Source organism: Anopheles coustani, chromosome 3 (genome assembly GCF_943734705.1).
Source record: "Anopheles coustani chromosome 3, idAnoCousDA_361_x.2, whole genome shotgun sequence".
NCBI lineage: Eukaryota > Metazoa > Arthropoda > Insecta > Diptera > Culicidae > Anopheles > Anopheles coustani.
Window position 1 is genome coordinate 23,844,470 of NC_071288.1, and position 17,231 is coordinate 23,861,700.

Genomic DNA, 17,231 nt, shown 5'->3' on the forward strand with positions numbered 1-17,231 from the left:
GTAAAGTTCATTATGTAGCGTACAAAATATGTTTAAAGCCAAGAATGATAGTAAATTTTCACCAATAAGGAAAGAACTGTTGTATATGAATCCTTTAGCGAGATTCATCCAGATGGATTCATGAAACTTTTGGAATTCGAATCTTCAAATGTTAATGAATCTTCACGAATCTTTCATGTATCTTTGACGAATGAATCTCTCATGAAAAGATTCATCTCTAAAACGCAACGAATTGTTCAGATTCATGAATCTAAATCTGAGTTACACAACTTTAGAAAGAACACGTTTGCTTTCAACCCCATTACTATAAGCACAGCTTACACTCAATCAACTGTTAATTTAACAAAACAAATAACACAACTACAAAAAGAGCTTTTCAGAATTCTTTCAATCGCATCCAACTTTTCCAATGAACGAATGAACATTATTCTTCAATCATCCGAATAATCCTCGCACTGCCAATGAATGAACCTACAATCCGCACCACGGGAACCACTTTCCCCATGCGAGGTTTTTCTCACTTCAGCTCACCACGTGAATGGAAGCGGTTCACGCTCATGCTCCTCGGTCGGGATGCTTCAGCTCGTGCTCGTGCCGAGCCGTCATCGTGGCCGGATACCGAGTCCCAAAGGACCAGCTGAGCCGACGAACGGCACGACTCATGCTGGGCCCACCCGACGTCCCCGACGAGAAAACCCATTCTCGAGTCATTCATATTTCATTCTGCAGTTTCCTCCGAACCGTGGCCACGACCGGACGCACAGTTTCACATTCCAAACGCTCGGGCGCCCCACGTGCACGTCCACGTCCCACATTTCGGGTCGTATTTCCGCTGTTTCCAGCGTCCAGTGTGTCGCTCGTTTGTTTCTCTGTGCAGTGGAGTCCTATCCCGCGTTGTCCCCAACGACGTATCACAACCGGGCAGTCGAGGTTGGACGCGATGCGATATGCGTGTTGCTGTGCAAGTGCCGTAAGTGTTTTAAAGTGATTTAAAAACGCCCCATTGGATACTCACGGTTAGTTGTTCAGTCGGAAGCAATGACGAATGCGTTCCGGTTTGGATTACTCAGACGCTGATTAGGTTCTGTTGACGCACGACGGAACCATCCAGCGCAGCGGTTCGTTTGCATAAACACGATGCCGAAGTGTCCAAACAAACAGTGTACAGGTGTTGCAACAGCAAATGCCTCCCGCACTTGAAACCATGCCGTGATTCATCGCAAATAAGCCAATACAAAAGTCATACTCGGTGAAAACAGGTTCGCTTCTCCTTGGCTGGCAAAAACGGGCACTAGAGCGTGTGTGGATCAAAGTTGTTGGCGTGCAATGGTACTGTTTTGATTCTAATTAGCCAACACCAAACCGCGTCTCGACCTCGGCCCTCGCCCCAACCGGCTGAGGCCAATAGAAGGCCACGAAAGAGCGACTCCCTTTCGCTCCGGTTTCGCCTACCGGCGCAGTTCAATCGATAACATTTTCGCTGAGACGACAACAACGACGACGACGATGACGGGCAACGGACCGGCTCGAGGATCGGAAGGCCAACTTTCCGACTCGTACGGTGCTGGCGCGTCGAAAGTCACCGCTTCACAAAGAAACAAACGGCCAACCCTTATGGCGAACTCGCCGACGAACGTATGTACTCACCGGCATGCCAGGGATACGGTGTGCTATAATTAAAATCAAACGAATCGTTGCTCGTCGGTAGTCTCGAACGCCGTAAGACGACGGCGACGATGTGCGGCGAAGTCGGTGGGGGCAACTAATGGCTTAGTTCCGTAACCTGCCTGCTATTGCTGGCTGCCACGTCACTAGGTACCGGGCGCCTCCATCAGACCTTCCTTCGCACGCACCACGCCGATTATAAGCCGGCCCGGCGTGGAAAACTCTCCACCGTCGGAGGGATGGGGTGCGGAAACTCATAAAGACTCCGGGCGAAAGCCATCCCTCTTTCAAATGATAATCCATTTGACGTACTCCTTTGCGCTTCCTTCAGGGCCGCACGGTTCCCGAGTATGCTGCGTATGCAAAACTTTTGCACACGTTCGAATCGTTGCCCGTTCCGTTTCCCCCGTGGTGGCGGGCAAGGACGGGTAGAGGACGGGTGGAGGACGCTTTGTTCATGCCAAAGGGTGTTTTCGTCGAGTGGAAAGGGGTGTGTGCGTATCCGCACCGCGCGAGGTGGACTTGATTGAAGGCACAGGCGAGACTGGTGAATGTGTGATGTACTGTGGAGTGTTTGTTTGTGTGTATGTGTGTGTGTATATGAATATGTGTGTGTTAGGAATAAGTGTCACGTTGTTCGGCGCGATTTTCCTGCCAGTCCGAACGAGGCTCTGGCTTTGCAGCTGTCAGTTGACAAATGTCTACACCGCACAGTGTTGGGTCGGAAAGCCACGAAAGTGGCCCCCTCCACCCCCTGCAGGATTGCGATGTCGGTGTGGTGGTTCGTGAGCACCGCTTCGATCGTGCTTTGACTCAGCAGTGCGCTCAGCTGGCGTTGCTCCTTGAAAAGACTGTTTATTCTCCAAATTGTGCCACTCTTTTGATAGTCATTTAAAATTCTAACCAAACAATAATGAAAACCTTTGCGAACGGTTTGACCAGTGGTGGCTACCAGCAACCAGCTGATAGTATGCTTTTGACGAGATTTGGTTCAAATAAATTGCATTTGAAAGATGGTTGAAAAACTTTTTCTAAGAACAACATTTGTTATTTCAACCAGGGTGTATTTTTGTACATTTTTTTTAACAAAACACACCACCAGCCGTTGTAATCGCTACAACAACAATTGAGACTAACAAACCAATAATTAACTCAAACTCGTAGTTTCTATCCGTATATCATTATTATGTTTTGAATAGTTAATTCATTCCTTCATTGGTTATTTTTCTCTAATAGCTCAAGTAATGAAGAAAAATGATTAGAAAATAATTGTATAGACAACTTCATGTTTATGCCAAATGTTTTCATTATACTAATACATTTTTCCACTTGGACTGACACATCTGAATCAACATCGCACAGTATTTTTATATAAATGAAATAATTATACCAGCTTATCACTGTAGACAATCAAATATATGCGTTATCGAGGATATGATTAGAAAAATAAATGGGAAAAACAAATACTAAGTATCAAGATTGAAGAGCTTCATTTAAAACAATTAGACCAGATTGGGCATTGTCTAGTTCAGCTTGTTTAACTAACTTTGTTTTGCTGTTTTAGGAATTTTAATGCTAACTCACCTGACCGCAAAATCGTTGCGATGTAAACAAGCAACTCTCAAACCTGGCTTGGATAAAGAATTGAGTTTCCTTTATTTCCAGTTGTTTGTTGGTTCTTTTCGATGCTTTATTTTATTCTTTGAAATATTCAAATTAAGAAACACGGCACCAAAGAGTTGGAAGACAACACAATAAAAAACACATGTCTGCATCAAAACAGCATAAAAGTATTTAAGAGCCAACCTACGCCATATTTCAGCTCGTTTTACGAAAACATATCTTTTCGGCGAAAAAAAACGAGGGCTCTACCGTAAGCACCGTGGGCCTGAATTCTGCACCGGTGGGAACGTAACGGATGTTGTGATTACTTTTTATTGCCATCCAAAGCTCACCCGTTCCGGTCACCCACCGCACCTCCTCACGCAGGCCTGTACTAAGAAAACAATCGGGTTTTCTTTGCAACGCCACGCAACCAGCAGCCAAGCACACTCCGCGTTATGCAGCATTCAGCAATTTCTTAGAACTTCTCGGTCACATATTGTGCGAGCATATGAACGACCACGAGCAGTGTCCCGCGAAAAGCCAGAACCTAAACCGAGCGGCGCAAATCAACCACCAACTCCTGTGACAATTTGCTGTGTGCGCGAATCGTTAACCGAGCGGGCGAAGGAAACAGTGGGCCGTAGCCGTAACAGAAAAACACCGACCACGGGTTCATCCAGCTTGGGTTTTCATTTTTACCATTTTTCCAGCCCCCAACGCATCGCCTTTTGTGCAGCAAAACCACCGAAGCTCGTCCCCTGTGCATGTGCGCGTTCGGAAAAACGGCCATCGCAATGTACTAACGTGAAAAAAGTGAAAACGATAAAACTACATTAAAGCCAGCTGGCTGTGAAGCAATACAAAAAAATATTAAATCGTGCAATTTTCCCCCTCGTGTTATTCATGTGCTGTTAAAGTGTTATTCTCTCGTAAACAGTGTTAACGTGCCCGAATGGCTTCGAGCGTGTAGCTGAGTGGAGGCAAAAAAAAAGCGCAATAATACTAACGGGATCGGGAAGCGAAATTTAAAAGAAGCAGATAAAAAAAATAAAAACAGGAACCCGTACGGGAAACCCGAAAAACTCCAGGTGACACCGTTCCCAACGCCCAGCGTGCGCAACGTACACACAATTGATGAAGATTGAAAACGAGTCAAATTGATGTTTGAAGCGAGACAGGAAACAGACACAATGCTGCTGCTGAACGGATGGATCGGAGTGCTGCTAGGATTCCTCTCGGTCTCAGGTAATGTCCGCCCCGGTTTGCTTTGCTTGCTCGCTTATCCTTTTTGCAGGAGCTTCACACATTCGATGCGCTTTTCGATTCCGGAAAACGGTTCGATCTTCCCTTCACCGTTCGTTGTGTTTCCCTTTTAACGGATATGTCGTTTTCGTTTTTCAACCTCCCACTGAATAGGAGGATATTTCAGACACTTTAGCCGTTTGAACTTTTTATCTGCTGCTCAAACCTGTCATCCGTTCGCTCGCACTTCGGCATTCGGTGGCCGTTTTCACTTTCCTGCGAAACGGATCCACGCAAGGAAACCTTTTTCCTCCGATACCCTGCAAAATGGGGCTGCTCATTCCGATGTCTTCTCACCTTAATTGGGCGATCGGTGTCCGATGTTCGTCAGTAACCTTTCACGTTTCCTGCTCTAGAAGGCAGTTGGGAAGGTTTTTTTTTTCTTCATCCTAAAGCTTGTCGTCTTCAGCAAATGATTGGTTTCAAATGACACATCCAGACTGGACCGGCGCCTTTTGGTCGTTTTCCCCGCACCGAACGCCGAGAACCCCGGGTGCTAGTTTATTATTAGACCTTATTTTTCTCCTATCTCTCTCTCTTTCTTCATTTTTGGTCATCTCGGGTGGACATTTGGTCGACTTTTCAAGGGGATTGGGCAAGGCTAGCGCTACCTTATTTCCGGTTGTCACCATTCATCGACGTTCCGCATCCGGGGCCAAGTTTTTCCCACCACACTCAAGAGAATGGGAACGTTTTCGTTTTTTTTTTTTAATGGAGTTTTGCTTTCCACTTTCCGTTTTTTTTTTCTCTGAAAACACTCTACCGGCGACAAGCCGCTTCCCGCCTGCTGAGAGATTTAATTTGACCTGAATTTTTGGCGAATGCTCACCGGTCGAAAAGGTAGGCCGCTTTCGGTACCGTTATTTTGACAGATTTTAAATTAAATGTTAAATAAACGATGACCAGCGTTGGCAGGACCGCTCTCCAATACCCGAAGGGTGAATGATTTTTGTGCACGTTCCAAGCAGGAGATGGCGAAACAGGGAGCGAAAGTTAGGAGGGTTCATAAGAGGCGGTAGCGCGCATAGCTTTCGGGACGCTTCCAACGCCGTCCTTCTGCTGAAGTTGATTCAATTTTGATCTTCCATAAACTGTTCACTTTGGTGCATGTCGAAACACATTTTTGCTATTTGACTGCGTTAAGTGCGCACGATTAATTTCCAAAGTAGTCGATAGGACAGCAATTTAACAGAGGTAAAGGACAACAAAAGAGGGTTCACGACATGCGAGCGTTAGCGCCGGATAGTCTAGTAAGCCCTTAACGGGCAGGTATAACCAAGACGATCGTAACGTAAAGAAAAAGAAGAAGAATATACAACAATTAATTACAACTCCAAATTTCATGTTATGTACCAGAATTGGCAAGTAAATTACTCTAAAAAGAAATTGAATTTACTAAGACTACTCTTCCTTTGTAAAACAAATATTGTAAGCTAATATAAGCTTAGAGAAGTCTAAAAATTTAAATAAAAATCTACCGGCTTGAAAACTGTTAGACAACCATTAACTTGAAGTCCTGAAAACTGTTTCCTATCGTAACTGGAACGATTTTGAAATTTATTTGCACCATCTTTTTTATTTATTTATTTATTTATTTATTTGCACAAATTGTCTGCCGCAAGGGTTACACAATGCATTGATACTATGAATAGACTTATAGCTAATGGGGTAGGAAGGAGGAGGAGGCGCGAAGGCGAGAGCGGAAGTGTGACAAAGGACGATTGTAGTCAAACAGGTGGTACGAGCAGTTGAAAGCGGAGAGCGCTCGAAGAAACGGGTCGTTGGATCCAAAACGCGTATGGCGGGATGGGATATGCAAGGGGGGTCTATCACGCAAGTGACGTGTAGGGGCATAAAATGGGACTGAGGATAACAGAGCAGGAACATCAAGGTCATGAGTTAGAAGGCTAGCAATAAAGCAAGCTCTGGAATAGGAATGCCGAACTTCTATAGTATCGAGCTCTAGAAGCTGGCAGCGGATAGGATAGGAAGGGACGTCCACGTGGAGACGTCGGACTACTACACGAGTGAACTTGCGCTGAACACTCTCCAGCCTGGCCATCGCTACGGAACCTGGTGGTGACCAGATAACGGCGGCGTAATCCAGAGTGGATCGAACCCAGCAACAGTAAAGAGCCTTGAGGCAACGAGGGTCGCTGATTTCGGACGAAAGTCTAAGAATAAGGCCCAAAGTTTTGTTAGCTTTTTTTACAACATAATCAACATGTAGGTTAAAGTTAAGAGCCTCATCAAGCCATACTCCCAAGTCTTTTACGGAGGTTACTCGACTAATGGGGGTATTGCACAGGGAGTAAGGATAGGAAAACTTGCAGGATCTACCAAACGAGATGACACAACATTTATCAGGACAGAGAAGAAGGCCGTTGGCATTACACCACATGGAAAACGAGTCTAGGACATTTTGGAGCGCATAACAATCAAGAGACGAAGACACAGGAAGGAATATTTTAAGGTCATCAGCGTAGAGCAGACAACCGTCATTTGGAAGAATATAGGTACAGTCATTAACAAAGAGAACAAATAGAAGAGGGCTAAGAACGCTGCCTTGAGGTACTCCAGACAAGCCTATAAAGGGATCAGAATAGCTGGCCTGTACCTTGACCTTGTACGATCTACCGTTTAAGTAAGACTCAAACCAAGGAAGCAGGTGACCACCCACTCCAAGTTTTTTCAGTTTGGCAACTAACAGCTCAAGGGGGACACTATCAAAGGCCGCCTTAAAGTCGGTATAAATGACATCAGTTTGAAAGCCGGAGACCATATTTTTGAAGGCAGATGAAATTAAACACATAAGGTTGGAAGAAGTGGAACGTTTGGGAATAAACCCATGTTGGCTAGGAGAAAGATGACTGACGATAATAGGAAGCAAGGAGGAATGGATGATGGATTCGAGGACTTTGGAAGGGGAGCAAAGGATCGAGATACCGCGGTAATTAGAGCATACTGAGCGATCCTTTTTTTTATGGGTAGGGATTAACCAAGCGGACTTCCAAATGGTTGGGAAGGAGCCTTCGAGGATGGATCGGTTGAATAAGCGCAACAAAAGAGGAGCAAACAGAGAAGGACATTTTTTTAAGATCGACGAGGGAATTCCGTCAGGGCCAGGAGAGAAGGACATTTTTAGCTTAGACAAAGATTGAAGTACTGCAGAGATATCGATGGGAACATGGTTTATGGAAAAGATGTTACAAGGGGTGAAGGAAAGACCATCAGCCAAAGGCACTCCACGGCTACCGGGCGCGACAAACACACTGGAGAAGTGTTCAGCAAAAAGGCAACACTTTTCCTGTGGAGTAGAGGCAGTTTTATCATTAAAGGATACGATAGGAGGGATGCCAGTTTGTTTGCGTCGCGAATTGGAGAACCGCCAGAAGGATCTGGGGTCATTTGTGAATCGGTCCTGCAACCTAACAACGTATGAAGCATAACGCCACCGGTTGTAGTCCCGATAAGTACCTGCAGCGTATTTGTAGATACGCAGAGATATTAGATTGTCGTGGTCTCTATGGTATCTACGATGTGCTCGCTTCTTCTCCGCCTTCAGCAGTCGCAAGGTCCTGTTTGACCACGGAGGATTAGGAGGTGGATTTCGGGAGGGACAGCATAATGGGAAGATAGACTTAAGCTTATCGTTAAACATAGAAACAGCAATGTCGACGGACGCAGCATCTTCGATAAAGGACCAGTTTACGCTGGTTGCTTCAGTGATGAATCTCGCGTAATTGATTCTTTTAAAGTTGAAGCCGGACGACGGACGGGAGCGTTTCGGGCTAACTGTAGAGGACCGCGCAGGTTGTAGATCAGGAACGGTGATTTCGAGGGCTGGATGGTAGTCATCAAGGGGCAGGATCGGGCAGGGGGCGGTCCGAACACTTGAGCATACCTCGGTGGCAGTAGCATTAGCAAATATAAGATCGAGTTGGCGACCACGGTGATTGGTTACTCCAGATAGCTGTGCCAATCCATTGAATGCCATACCATCGACGAGGGAGCCGCATCCAGGCGGCGTGCAGCTTGGGGTGAAGTGTAGCGGTAAAGTAGTAGTAGCATTCCACGTAATCATAGGTTTGTTAAAATCTCCAAACAGCAGTAACTGGTCAGCAGGCTTCATGCGTTCGGAGATTACGCTCACACTCTCGTGAAGGTTTTCGTATATTTCATCAGATGAACTGCGGTCGGGTGGGATATAGATCGCACCAATAAAGAGTGACCAGCTGTGCAGTTTAATGCAGACCCATGCAAGCTCAAGCGATGCACAAGAATGCCGGATTAGAGATGAATCGAGAGCAGCTGAGCAGGCAATTAGCACACCACCACCACGCGAGTGCCGACTGTTGTCTAGGTTGCAGTCACAGCGATGGATGGTAAAGTTGGCACAGGTGAATAAGGATGACGGAATCGAATCGTCCAGCCACGATTCGGTGAGCACCAGCACATCATAATCCGTTTCAATTAGTGCGAGTCTAAGTGAGTCTAGTTTAGTGCGTAAACCTCTAACATTTTGGTAATAGATGTTTAGATCGGTAAGAGATGCAGAATAATGAGGATTGCTAAACATACACGTTTGGCTGGTCGGGGGCTATCGGTGGTACATCGGAGGGCAGCAATGATGAGTTCGGTATCGGCGATGTGATGTGGTTCTCTTGACGGCTTGTAGAATGCGGTGCGGTCATGTAATTCGGGTTAGTTGTAGTGGAGTGAGTTGAGTGGAGCCGGTTATTATTATGATTGTGGAGTCTAGGCCGGGACTCAAACTCATGCAATACCGTTCCACAGGGCCAAGTATCGGGGTTCAGTGCTTTTTCGCGTAAAATGGCCGGAATTCCCACTTTAAATGAGTAGAAGCGGCGCTTGGATTGATCGCGACCACGCGAGGTCAGCCGGAACACATCGATGTCATTAGAGCCAACATGCTCCCCGATAAAGGCCTTCATCTGTTCATCAGTGACGTCAGGATGAACACGTGTGAAAAAAAGCCAAGCCAAGGGCGTAGGTGGCGGTACAAAGCGAATCGAATTAGTCGGTGTGCTCGTGCACGTGCCTTCGACGAACGGAGCTAGTGGCATCTGAACCGGTGCAGGTAGGGTTGGTATAGGTGTAGGTATGTAGCATTGAGCAGTAGGACGGAGATCCTTGGACACAACAGGCCCAGTCGGCGGGTCAGCGCGTGTGCGTGGGCGCGCAACATTGGCATATGTGTCGATGTTTGGAGCAGTAGTTGTGGTGTCAGGGATTCGACGATCAAGTTCGGAGCGCAGCTCTTTTACTAGCTCAACTTTTAATTTGCTCACCAATCCAGCCAAGGCAGAGCCGCAATCAGCCTTCAATGCTCGACATTTCTCGCATGTCCAGTTGAGACCACGATTGCGTGACAGCTCCTTGATACAGGCACCGGCAAGCTTTAGACATTCCGGATGAAACACAGCTTGGCAGGTGGAAAAAGGCCAATTTCCACTGCAAACCACCGGATCCTTTGGAACAGCCACAGCACAAATATGGCAATTGGTATCCATGATGAAGTGAGAGAGTGTGCTCTGCGTATCGGGTCCGAGAGCGAACGTAAACAACTTGTCTCGCTCTCTGGGCAGGTTCCCGGGGTCGAAGACACAGCAGAGTGATGGCGCCAAAACCGGTGATCGACCGAAATCCAACGCACCAAAAGTAATAAACGCGTACGAACGGGGGCGGCGACTGCGAACAAAACGTAAGTAGGGCGAGGCGCGAACTAGGGGATCACGACACGAGACTTTGTCTGAACGCAGGCGCACGAAATCACGCACGGTAGGAAAATAAGCAGGAGCGATTGAAAGCACGTCCGACTACAGCAGGTTAGCGAGCGAGAATTTATGGTTCCATGTTTCAAATAAATAATTCCTACGATAATTTACAAAGTCCGACAAAGATTTACAATTGTCCGTGTCACGTTGTAATCAAAAGCACTTCCAGAATAACTGAAAACCATCGTTCCTACTGTACAAAGGGTCGCATGCCTCATTAAAAGTCAGCCCAATTCTGAGGCATCAAACGTTCGTTGCATTCGTACAGTTTAATTATACTTAAAACAAGCATCACCACATTGTGCTTCGGAGAACTGTGTAAAACTAATCCCTTTTCCCACGAGCAATTGAATTCTTCGAATGTACCCCGATTCGCTTACCTACTTACAAGTGGAATCGATTCAACCGTTCGATTTATCGTGGGTAGCATGAATACATTCTTCGCTTGTACAACGTGTACCACTAATTACAGAACCGTGTCAACCCGATTCCCGGAGGCGGTGCCAATAAACGATCAAACTTTCAGCCCACCCACAGAACCATCCCGTTCATTTGGCGAACTTTGGCGAACTATTTGGGAGCGCGTCCGTACGGAAACTAGGCTGCCTAGCTTCTCCCTTTTTGATATGACACCCCTGTGGAAGGGTTGTTGGGATATGTTTTGCGTCACGGTTGCGTTGCATAGAATTACCATTCGGAAAAAGCTTTCCGTCAACCGTGTGTACGTAAGATGATGCATGGCACAGGTGAGCGGATGGCAAGAACCTGAACATTCCCGAAGGTTTAATCCTACGTATCATATACTCACATACACACATACACATAGACAACATTTTCTGCGAATTTTCGAATGTCATGCAGGAATGGAAACCTGCAGTGCGAGCTTACATTTCAGCCACAGTGAATGCATCGAACTTTTCGGAGTGGCATCGCTCGGGGGGGCCATGGAGGAAAACCCACCCGGGTGGTTGACAAATTCCACGCCACCCCACACGCAGACAAATCTCCGACAGCTGTCTGCTGCATCCCCGATAACCCGAACCGACGGATGCAGCAGCGTCGGGCGAACTTTTCCTCCGAACCGACACTGACGCAGAACCGTGAAACGCACACCGGATCAGAAATCGCAGAAACATACCCGTTTTCCGTTCCCCGCCGGAGTGAGTCGAGCATCCCGCCCGCCGGGACGCCGCCCACCTTCCCGCTGGCGATCTTCATCATCATAATTATCAACCCGAATGTGCAGAAACATTATGACGTTACAAGCGCCATTTGCAAGAATGTCCCACCGCTTGAAACCGGGACGACGCTCGCCGCAGCACCAGGGACAAGTTTGCCCCGGGAGACAACGGGCTGACATTAAACTTTTCCGGCCCCCGGGCCACCCCGCCTTCTAACTTCGTCCGATTCTTTCGCCCTCTTCCCGTCGTACCGTAACGGGCACATTCGGTGCGAAACTGTTCAAGCCACACGCTGCTCGCTGCTGGAAAACTTTCAGTGTGGGGTTGCTGAACCTTTCCAGAACAGGCACACACACTGGCTCACACATACACACACACACACACACTCACATTTCTCATCTTCCCGTGCTGAAGTGACGCTTACCGTATTAGCCTCCAGTAGCTCAACGAGCTGGTAGCTGGGAGCTGGCTGTGTTACCGTAGGTTTTCCAAGCGCCCCAAATGGAAAGCGTAAGCTTCAAGTGTCGTAAAAGTTTATCCGTTTTTTCCAACGACTACGGCACCGTTTGGTGGCAGCGAAACGGACGAAGGATTGGCGCCGTACGTGGTGGATGGAGAGTTCATTAAAAAAATCCTCGAACTGCTCTCGCCGATCGATTTCGTTCTCCGAATTTTGCTGACACTTTCAGCGCATTCGGTTGCGTTTTATGCGTTTATCGTGTGAATCTCCAACCTAATGGAGGAACTGCTCCCACCATCGGGCGGCTTTCCCCTCTGGCCTCGATGTACCGTTTTAACAGTGGTTTTAACAGTGTATAAAAGGTTCCAGCATGGTAATTAATGATCCACATCACTATGGATTCATTTACTAATTTTTCTACCGTACTTGCTCTACGGAGAGGTTGGTAAGGTTTCCATCCCTGGGAACAATAGACCGGTTACGGATGTATAAAACAATAGGAAAGCTTCACACGGCATTCTCGGTGCCGTTCCTTTCGTCTTTTAAAGTGAAACATTAACCCCAACGAATGTGCTGTTCCGCCAATGAACGACAATGTGTCCTGATGTTATGCATACTTCCTTTTACAATTAAAGGTTTCAGCAGCTTGGGAAATTTATTTTACATTCCTACGAATGATTACGCAATTGGAACTTTAGTGCTTCGATGAATAATCGTTCTATTGAATTGGCAATCGTACATAAGCGGTGCAAACCGGATTAATTTTATATCGAATTCTGTTTGATAAATTTATGGACTAAATAGTTGCACGACGGTAGAAATGCGGTCGTATTTGACCAATTTCACCATTATTTAACAATTTAAGCCCAACTCATTTTTTACGAAACAGACAAGCCATTCACAAGTTCTCTTCAGAGCAATCCCACCCTGAATTCCCAACGGATAATCCCTTCACACGTTGGCGCAATAAATATGTGTTATCTGTTAGAACTTTATCGTTGGCGCCTCGATGTCGGCATTCACCTCCGAACCCGGTCTGCTCTTTTCCCCCTCCCAAACCACTAGAAACGCTCGGGCTGAAGCTGAAAACGGTGCGCATCCCAACGTACAAGTTCCGCAGCGAGTCGGCCCTGCTCGAGTGCCACTACGAGCTGAACGGGGCGCGAAAGGGACACGGCTCGCTGGACGGCAGTAACCGGCGGCACCACGGCTACCAGAGCGACTACCTGAGCGAGCCGTACGAGGAGGAGGAAAAGCTCTACTCGATCAAGTGGTACAAGGACAACGAGGAGTTCTACCGCTACGTGCCGTCGGCGTCGCAGCCGATCAAGAGCTACAAAATCGAGGGCATCCGGGTCGACCCGAACCACTCGGACGGCACCAAGGTGCTGCTGCGCGGCCTGACGCTCAAGTCGTCCGGCATCTACCGGTGCGAGATCTCGGCCGAGGCGCCCAACTTCGACTCGGTGCACGGCGAGGGCCGGATGGATGTGATATGTAAGTGTCACCGCGAACGAATCCCGCCTCCCGGGCAGGGATCCATCCACTTGGATGAGTGTTGCAATGGGTAGGCGGTGTTAGGATAGATTGTAAAAGATATTGCAGCTGCGTGTTTGTCTCATGAACGTCAATTTCAAGTTTGAGCTTCCCTGTCTAGCCTTATTTGCTTATTTTTCCGCCATAGCCCAACCTAAATCGAGTCATTTGATCACTTACTAAAACTCAATATGATTAGGTATTTTTTAAGCTATTTCTTTAAATTTTCAAAGAATCTGAGTCCATCAACCCAGTTAATAAAGTAATGCAACAACTCTGGAAGGGATTACTCTCAATTTAATATTCCTCCAAACTAATCAACGATTATATAAAATCAAATAGTGTACAATAATTTTCATTTGAACAGATCAAAAATGGTTCGATTTTGACATCAATAGTTGCATCAAATATCTCAATTTTTAAATTATGTTGTCCAAGTTTTAGCTACGATTTTCGTGTAGGGTTTTTTTTAACATTTTTCAATCTATCATCTATAACTCTTTTCTTCTACTACGTTCGCTTGTCCGCTGTTTATGTCACCCCCAATCAGACGTCCCCAAGGACGGGCCACACATAAGCGATGGCGAGCGGAAAAGCTACCAGATCGGCGAGACGATGGAGCTGAACTGCACGTCTGGCCGCTCGTACCCCGCCTCCACGCTGCAGTGGTACCTCAACGATCTGCTGGTGACGGATCCGAACAACATCGTCCACTATCCGGCGGTGCACAACCAGCACGGGCTGATCACGACCTTCCTCGGGCTGAGCATGGTCGTCAACCACCGGCACTACATCGATGGCACGATGCGCATCAAGTGCGTCGCCAGCCTATCGCCCGTCCTGTGGCGCGGTGGACAGGAGAGCATCGTCCAGTGGGAGCAGCCCGCCATCGACAATCGCGTCGCCATGCTTTTGGGTGAGTCCGATTGTAAATACGTTGTTTACCAGTTCAGTTTGTTTGCGAATGATTTTGAAGGATTGTTTCGACGGCATATGCTGCGATTTTGTCGTTTCAAATCTTTTAACTAATCAGAGAAGAAAGAGGTACAGGAAGGTAGAAACAATTTTTATTTAATAGTCTGGAGAATTATTATTTATTTCTTATTAATTTATTTATCTAGCAGATCGAAGTGTTTAGTAATAAATTTTAAAAACACATTCTGGCAGCTGCCTAAACATTATAAAAATATTGGCAAAAAAACTATAAACAAATTTAACATAACGAAACCATCTTAAAAACTCATTTCCATAACAATTTTCCGCCTTAATTATCTTTTGCAGTGAAAAGCAATGCTTCCGTGCGAAGGATACACTTACTAGTGTCACTCATCAGCCTCCTGCTGTACGCGTGTCGATTGACCTTCGCTCGCATAGTCTAGAGGCAGTGTCTGTTGCAGTAACGAATCAAATAAATAATTCCTCCCTCCCTCCTACACACGCAAACATACACTGAAAGAGACACAAATCGACATAAGGAAAACACACAAAACACAGCCTCCCTTAGCTACGAGAGACCGCAGCAGTCTGTGGCATACAATAAGGTAGCGTTGAAACTTATCATTAGCAAGTAATCTAGGGGACATTTCAAACCAAGCGACGTGATAGAGTTACATTTCGGTGTCGGCATTAGCGTCGACGATCGTTAAGGTTCGTCGGTTCGAGGGACGGTCGGAGATCATTTAAAAAGTAAAATTCACAACAAAGTCAAATCCCAACCAGAGCTTAGGAGTCGAGAGTCGTGCCGCGAGGGTTAGCTAAACAATGATGAATCGGACCGCGTGTCTAACGCACCCAACAAACGAACAGCAAGAATGTTGGCCACAGGATTCCTACAATCCGCAATTGTAAGTTGAGTCCAAACGACGCGACAGAACAGTGTGCTAAAACAAGTCCAATAGGAAACAACTTAAAATCCTATCTTCAGCAAAACGTTAACTTTCAAATACGCATCCAAACGAGAGAGCTGATTTTACGAGCCCTAAAGTAGAACGGAAGCGTCTTTTTTAGAAGAAGTGTCCTGCTAGAACCATGGTTCGATTCTAAAAACGAAGCGATAGAACCAAAACAATCCATGCTAACACACTGGACATCACCGGGCACGACAAACTGATTTGCGTGAATTGGTGCAAGGATAGTAAAAATTGTTAAACAAGTCAACCCTGCGTCGACGACTGCACGAAGGTCGTGCGCGATGAAGAATGGTAGGGGTGAAGAGCAAAATGTAAAAGCAAATAAATCGTTGTATATAACCGAGTGAAAAGTTAAAAAGGTAAAGAATAAACATGCGATGCAATGTTACAAACAATTAGCATATTAGCATCGTCGTAAACGCAAAAGAAACACACACACAAACACAGATACACAAAAACGAAACTCTTGCATCGACAGTAACGGAGTAGGGTGGTACCTCCGAACAAAATAGTAGGAAAGTGGAAAAGAATATAAAAAGTGAACACAAAGTCAATCGTTTAATTTTGTAAATAAAGTTAGCAAACATAACAAAACTACTTTAACAAAAAAAAACCGAATCCGTGTGTGCTTTTATTGGGAAAACTTGCGAGTGTGTGGTTTGCCACTTAAAAATGCTATTGAGAAATGAAAAATTTCATTTAATAGACTTACGAAGAGATTGCTTGTTTTAAGACATGTTTTATTCGATTTGTTTTCGATTTTTCTGTTCACAACTTCCCAGAGGCATTAACACAGGGTACGTCGAACTGCAGCTCAGATTTTATGCTCATGCTAAACAACATCAAGTGGCCAGTAACAACATCGATTGCAAGTGCTCGACCGGAGTCGGGGAGTCGGAGAGAATAAAAAAAGCAACGGCATGTAAAACCCGCAGCAACCAAACACTTACGATAAGCAAGTACCATCGAGACCGGACCAAACACTCTTCGAACCCGACAGACCATAGTGCCATTCAGGGCGTAACTTGATTCGTTATCGTATCGTATTGGAATATGATCAGCCTTTTTTCTCCATTATTTCCCTCGCAAACCCCCCTTCTGGCGGTGGAACTTTTTCCGCTCCCCTCCACCACAGTGGTAACCATGCTCAAAGCAAATGGAAATCCTTTCTCCATCGAGTACAACTCCATTTCCATCGGTGGTGGTCAGAGCCACACACCGCACGATCCGGATTGTGTATCTAGTGGAGACCGGCGGTTTTTTTTTCCGACCGAGCGCAAACCGGCTGGGATGCTGGACCTTTTTTAATTCTTTATTTAATGTTTGCTTAAGCTTCAGTTCACCAACCTCAAATGTAACCTTTAAGCGAGATTTGGAAAAAAGAGGAGTCTTTACAAGAAACCATCTCGAACAAGGGCTTCAACCGAGCGAACATTACCCAGCATCCGGTGAAGGTGGAAAGCTAAATATTAAAAACCCCACAGATCCCTGCGCAGCCGGATAATAGACGTAGCGAGAAACGAACAAACAAACATTTCCTTTTGACCAACGGAACTGGTAGACGGGGGGAGCCTATGATAATAAACATTTTGCATTCATCCGCCCGCGGATAAAGGCGGGTGTTGTGTAAAGTTCTTTATTCTTATTACGCGCGTTTCGTTCGTTTTGCTCGAATCCATTTTCTTTTCATGTTTTATCTAGGATTGGCGAACACTTTTCTGTTTCGCTCGAAAGGTTAGTTACTTCTACTTTCTAATGTTTCTCAGCCGTTTCA

The 17,231-nt window shown here is 46.1% G+C and overlaps 1 protein-coding gene across 1 annotated transcript; it reads left to right on the forward strand.

Annotated features, from left to right (window-relative positions):
* The first annotated feature begins 801 nt into the window (after positions 1-801).
* Positions 802-16,058, forward strand: LOC131272624 (uncharacterized). Its single transcript, XM_058274437.1, has 5 exons — positions 802-970; positions 3,981-4,515; positions 13,077-13,508; positions 14,098-14,463; positions 14,829-16,058. The coding sequence occupies exons 2-5, from the start codon at positions 4,431-4,433 to the stop codon at positions 14,924-14,926; spliced, it is 981 nt and encodes a 326-aa protein (XP_058130420.1). The 5' UTR covers positions 802-970; positions 3,981-4,430; the 3' UTR covers positions 14,927-16,058.
* Positions 16,059-17,231: the final 1,173 nt, after the last annotated feature.

What these genes read in the sequence shown, in the direction of transcription:
- LOC131272624 (XM_058274437.1), top strand. Translation starts at nt 4,431, where the DNA reads ATGTTTGAAGCGAGACAGGAAACAGACACAATGCTGCTGCTGAACGGA. An exon ending in AGGATTCCTCTCGGTCTCAG is followed by an intron (nt 4,516 to 13,076) that starts GTAATGTCCGCC and finishes CCAAACCACTAG; the next exon opens with AAACGCTCGGGCTGAAGCTG. An exon ending in GGGCCGGATGGATGTGATAT is followed by an intron (nt 13,509 to 14,097) that starts GTAAGTGTCACC and finishes ACCCCCAATCAG; the next exon opens with ACGTCCCCAAGGACGGGCCA.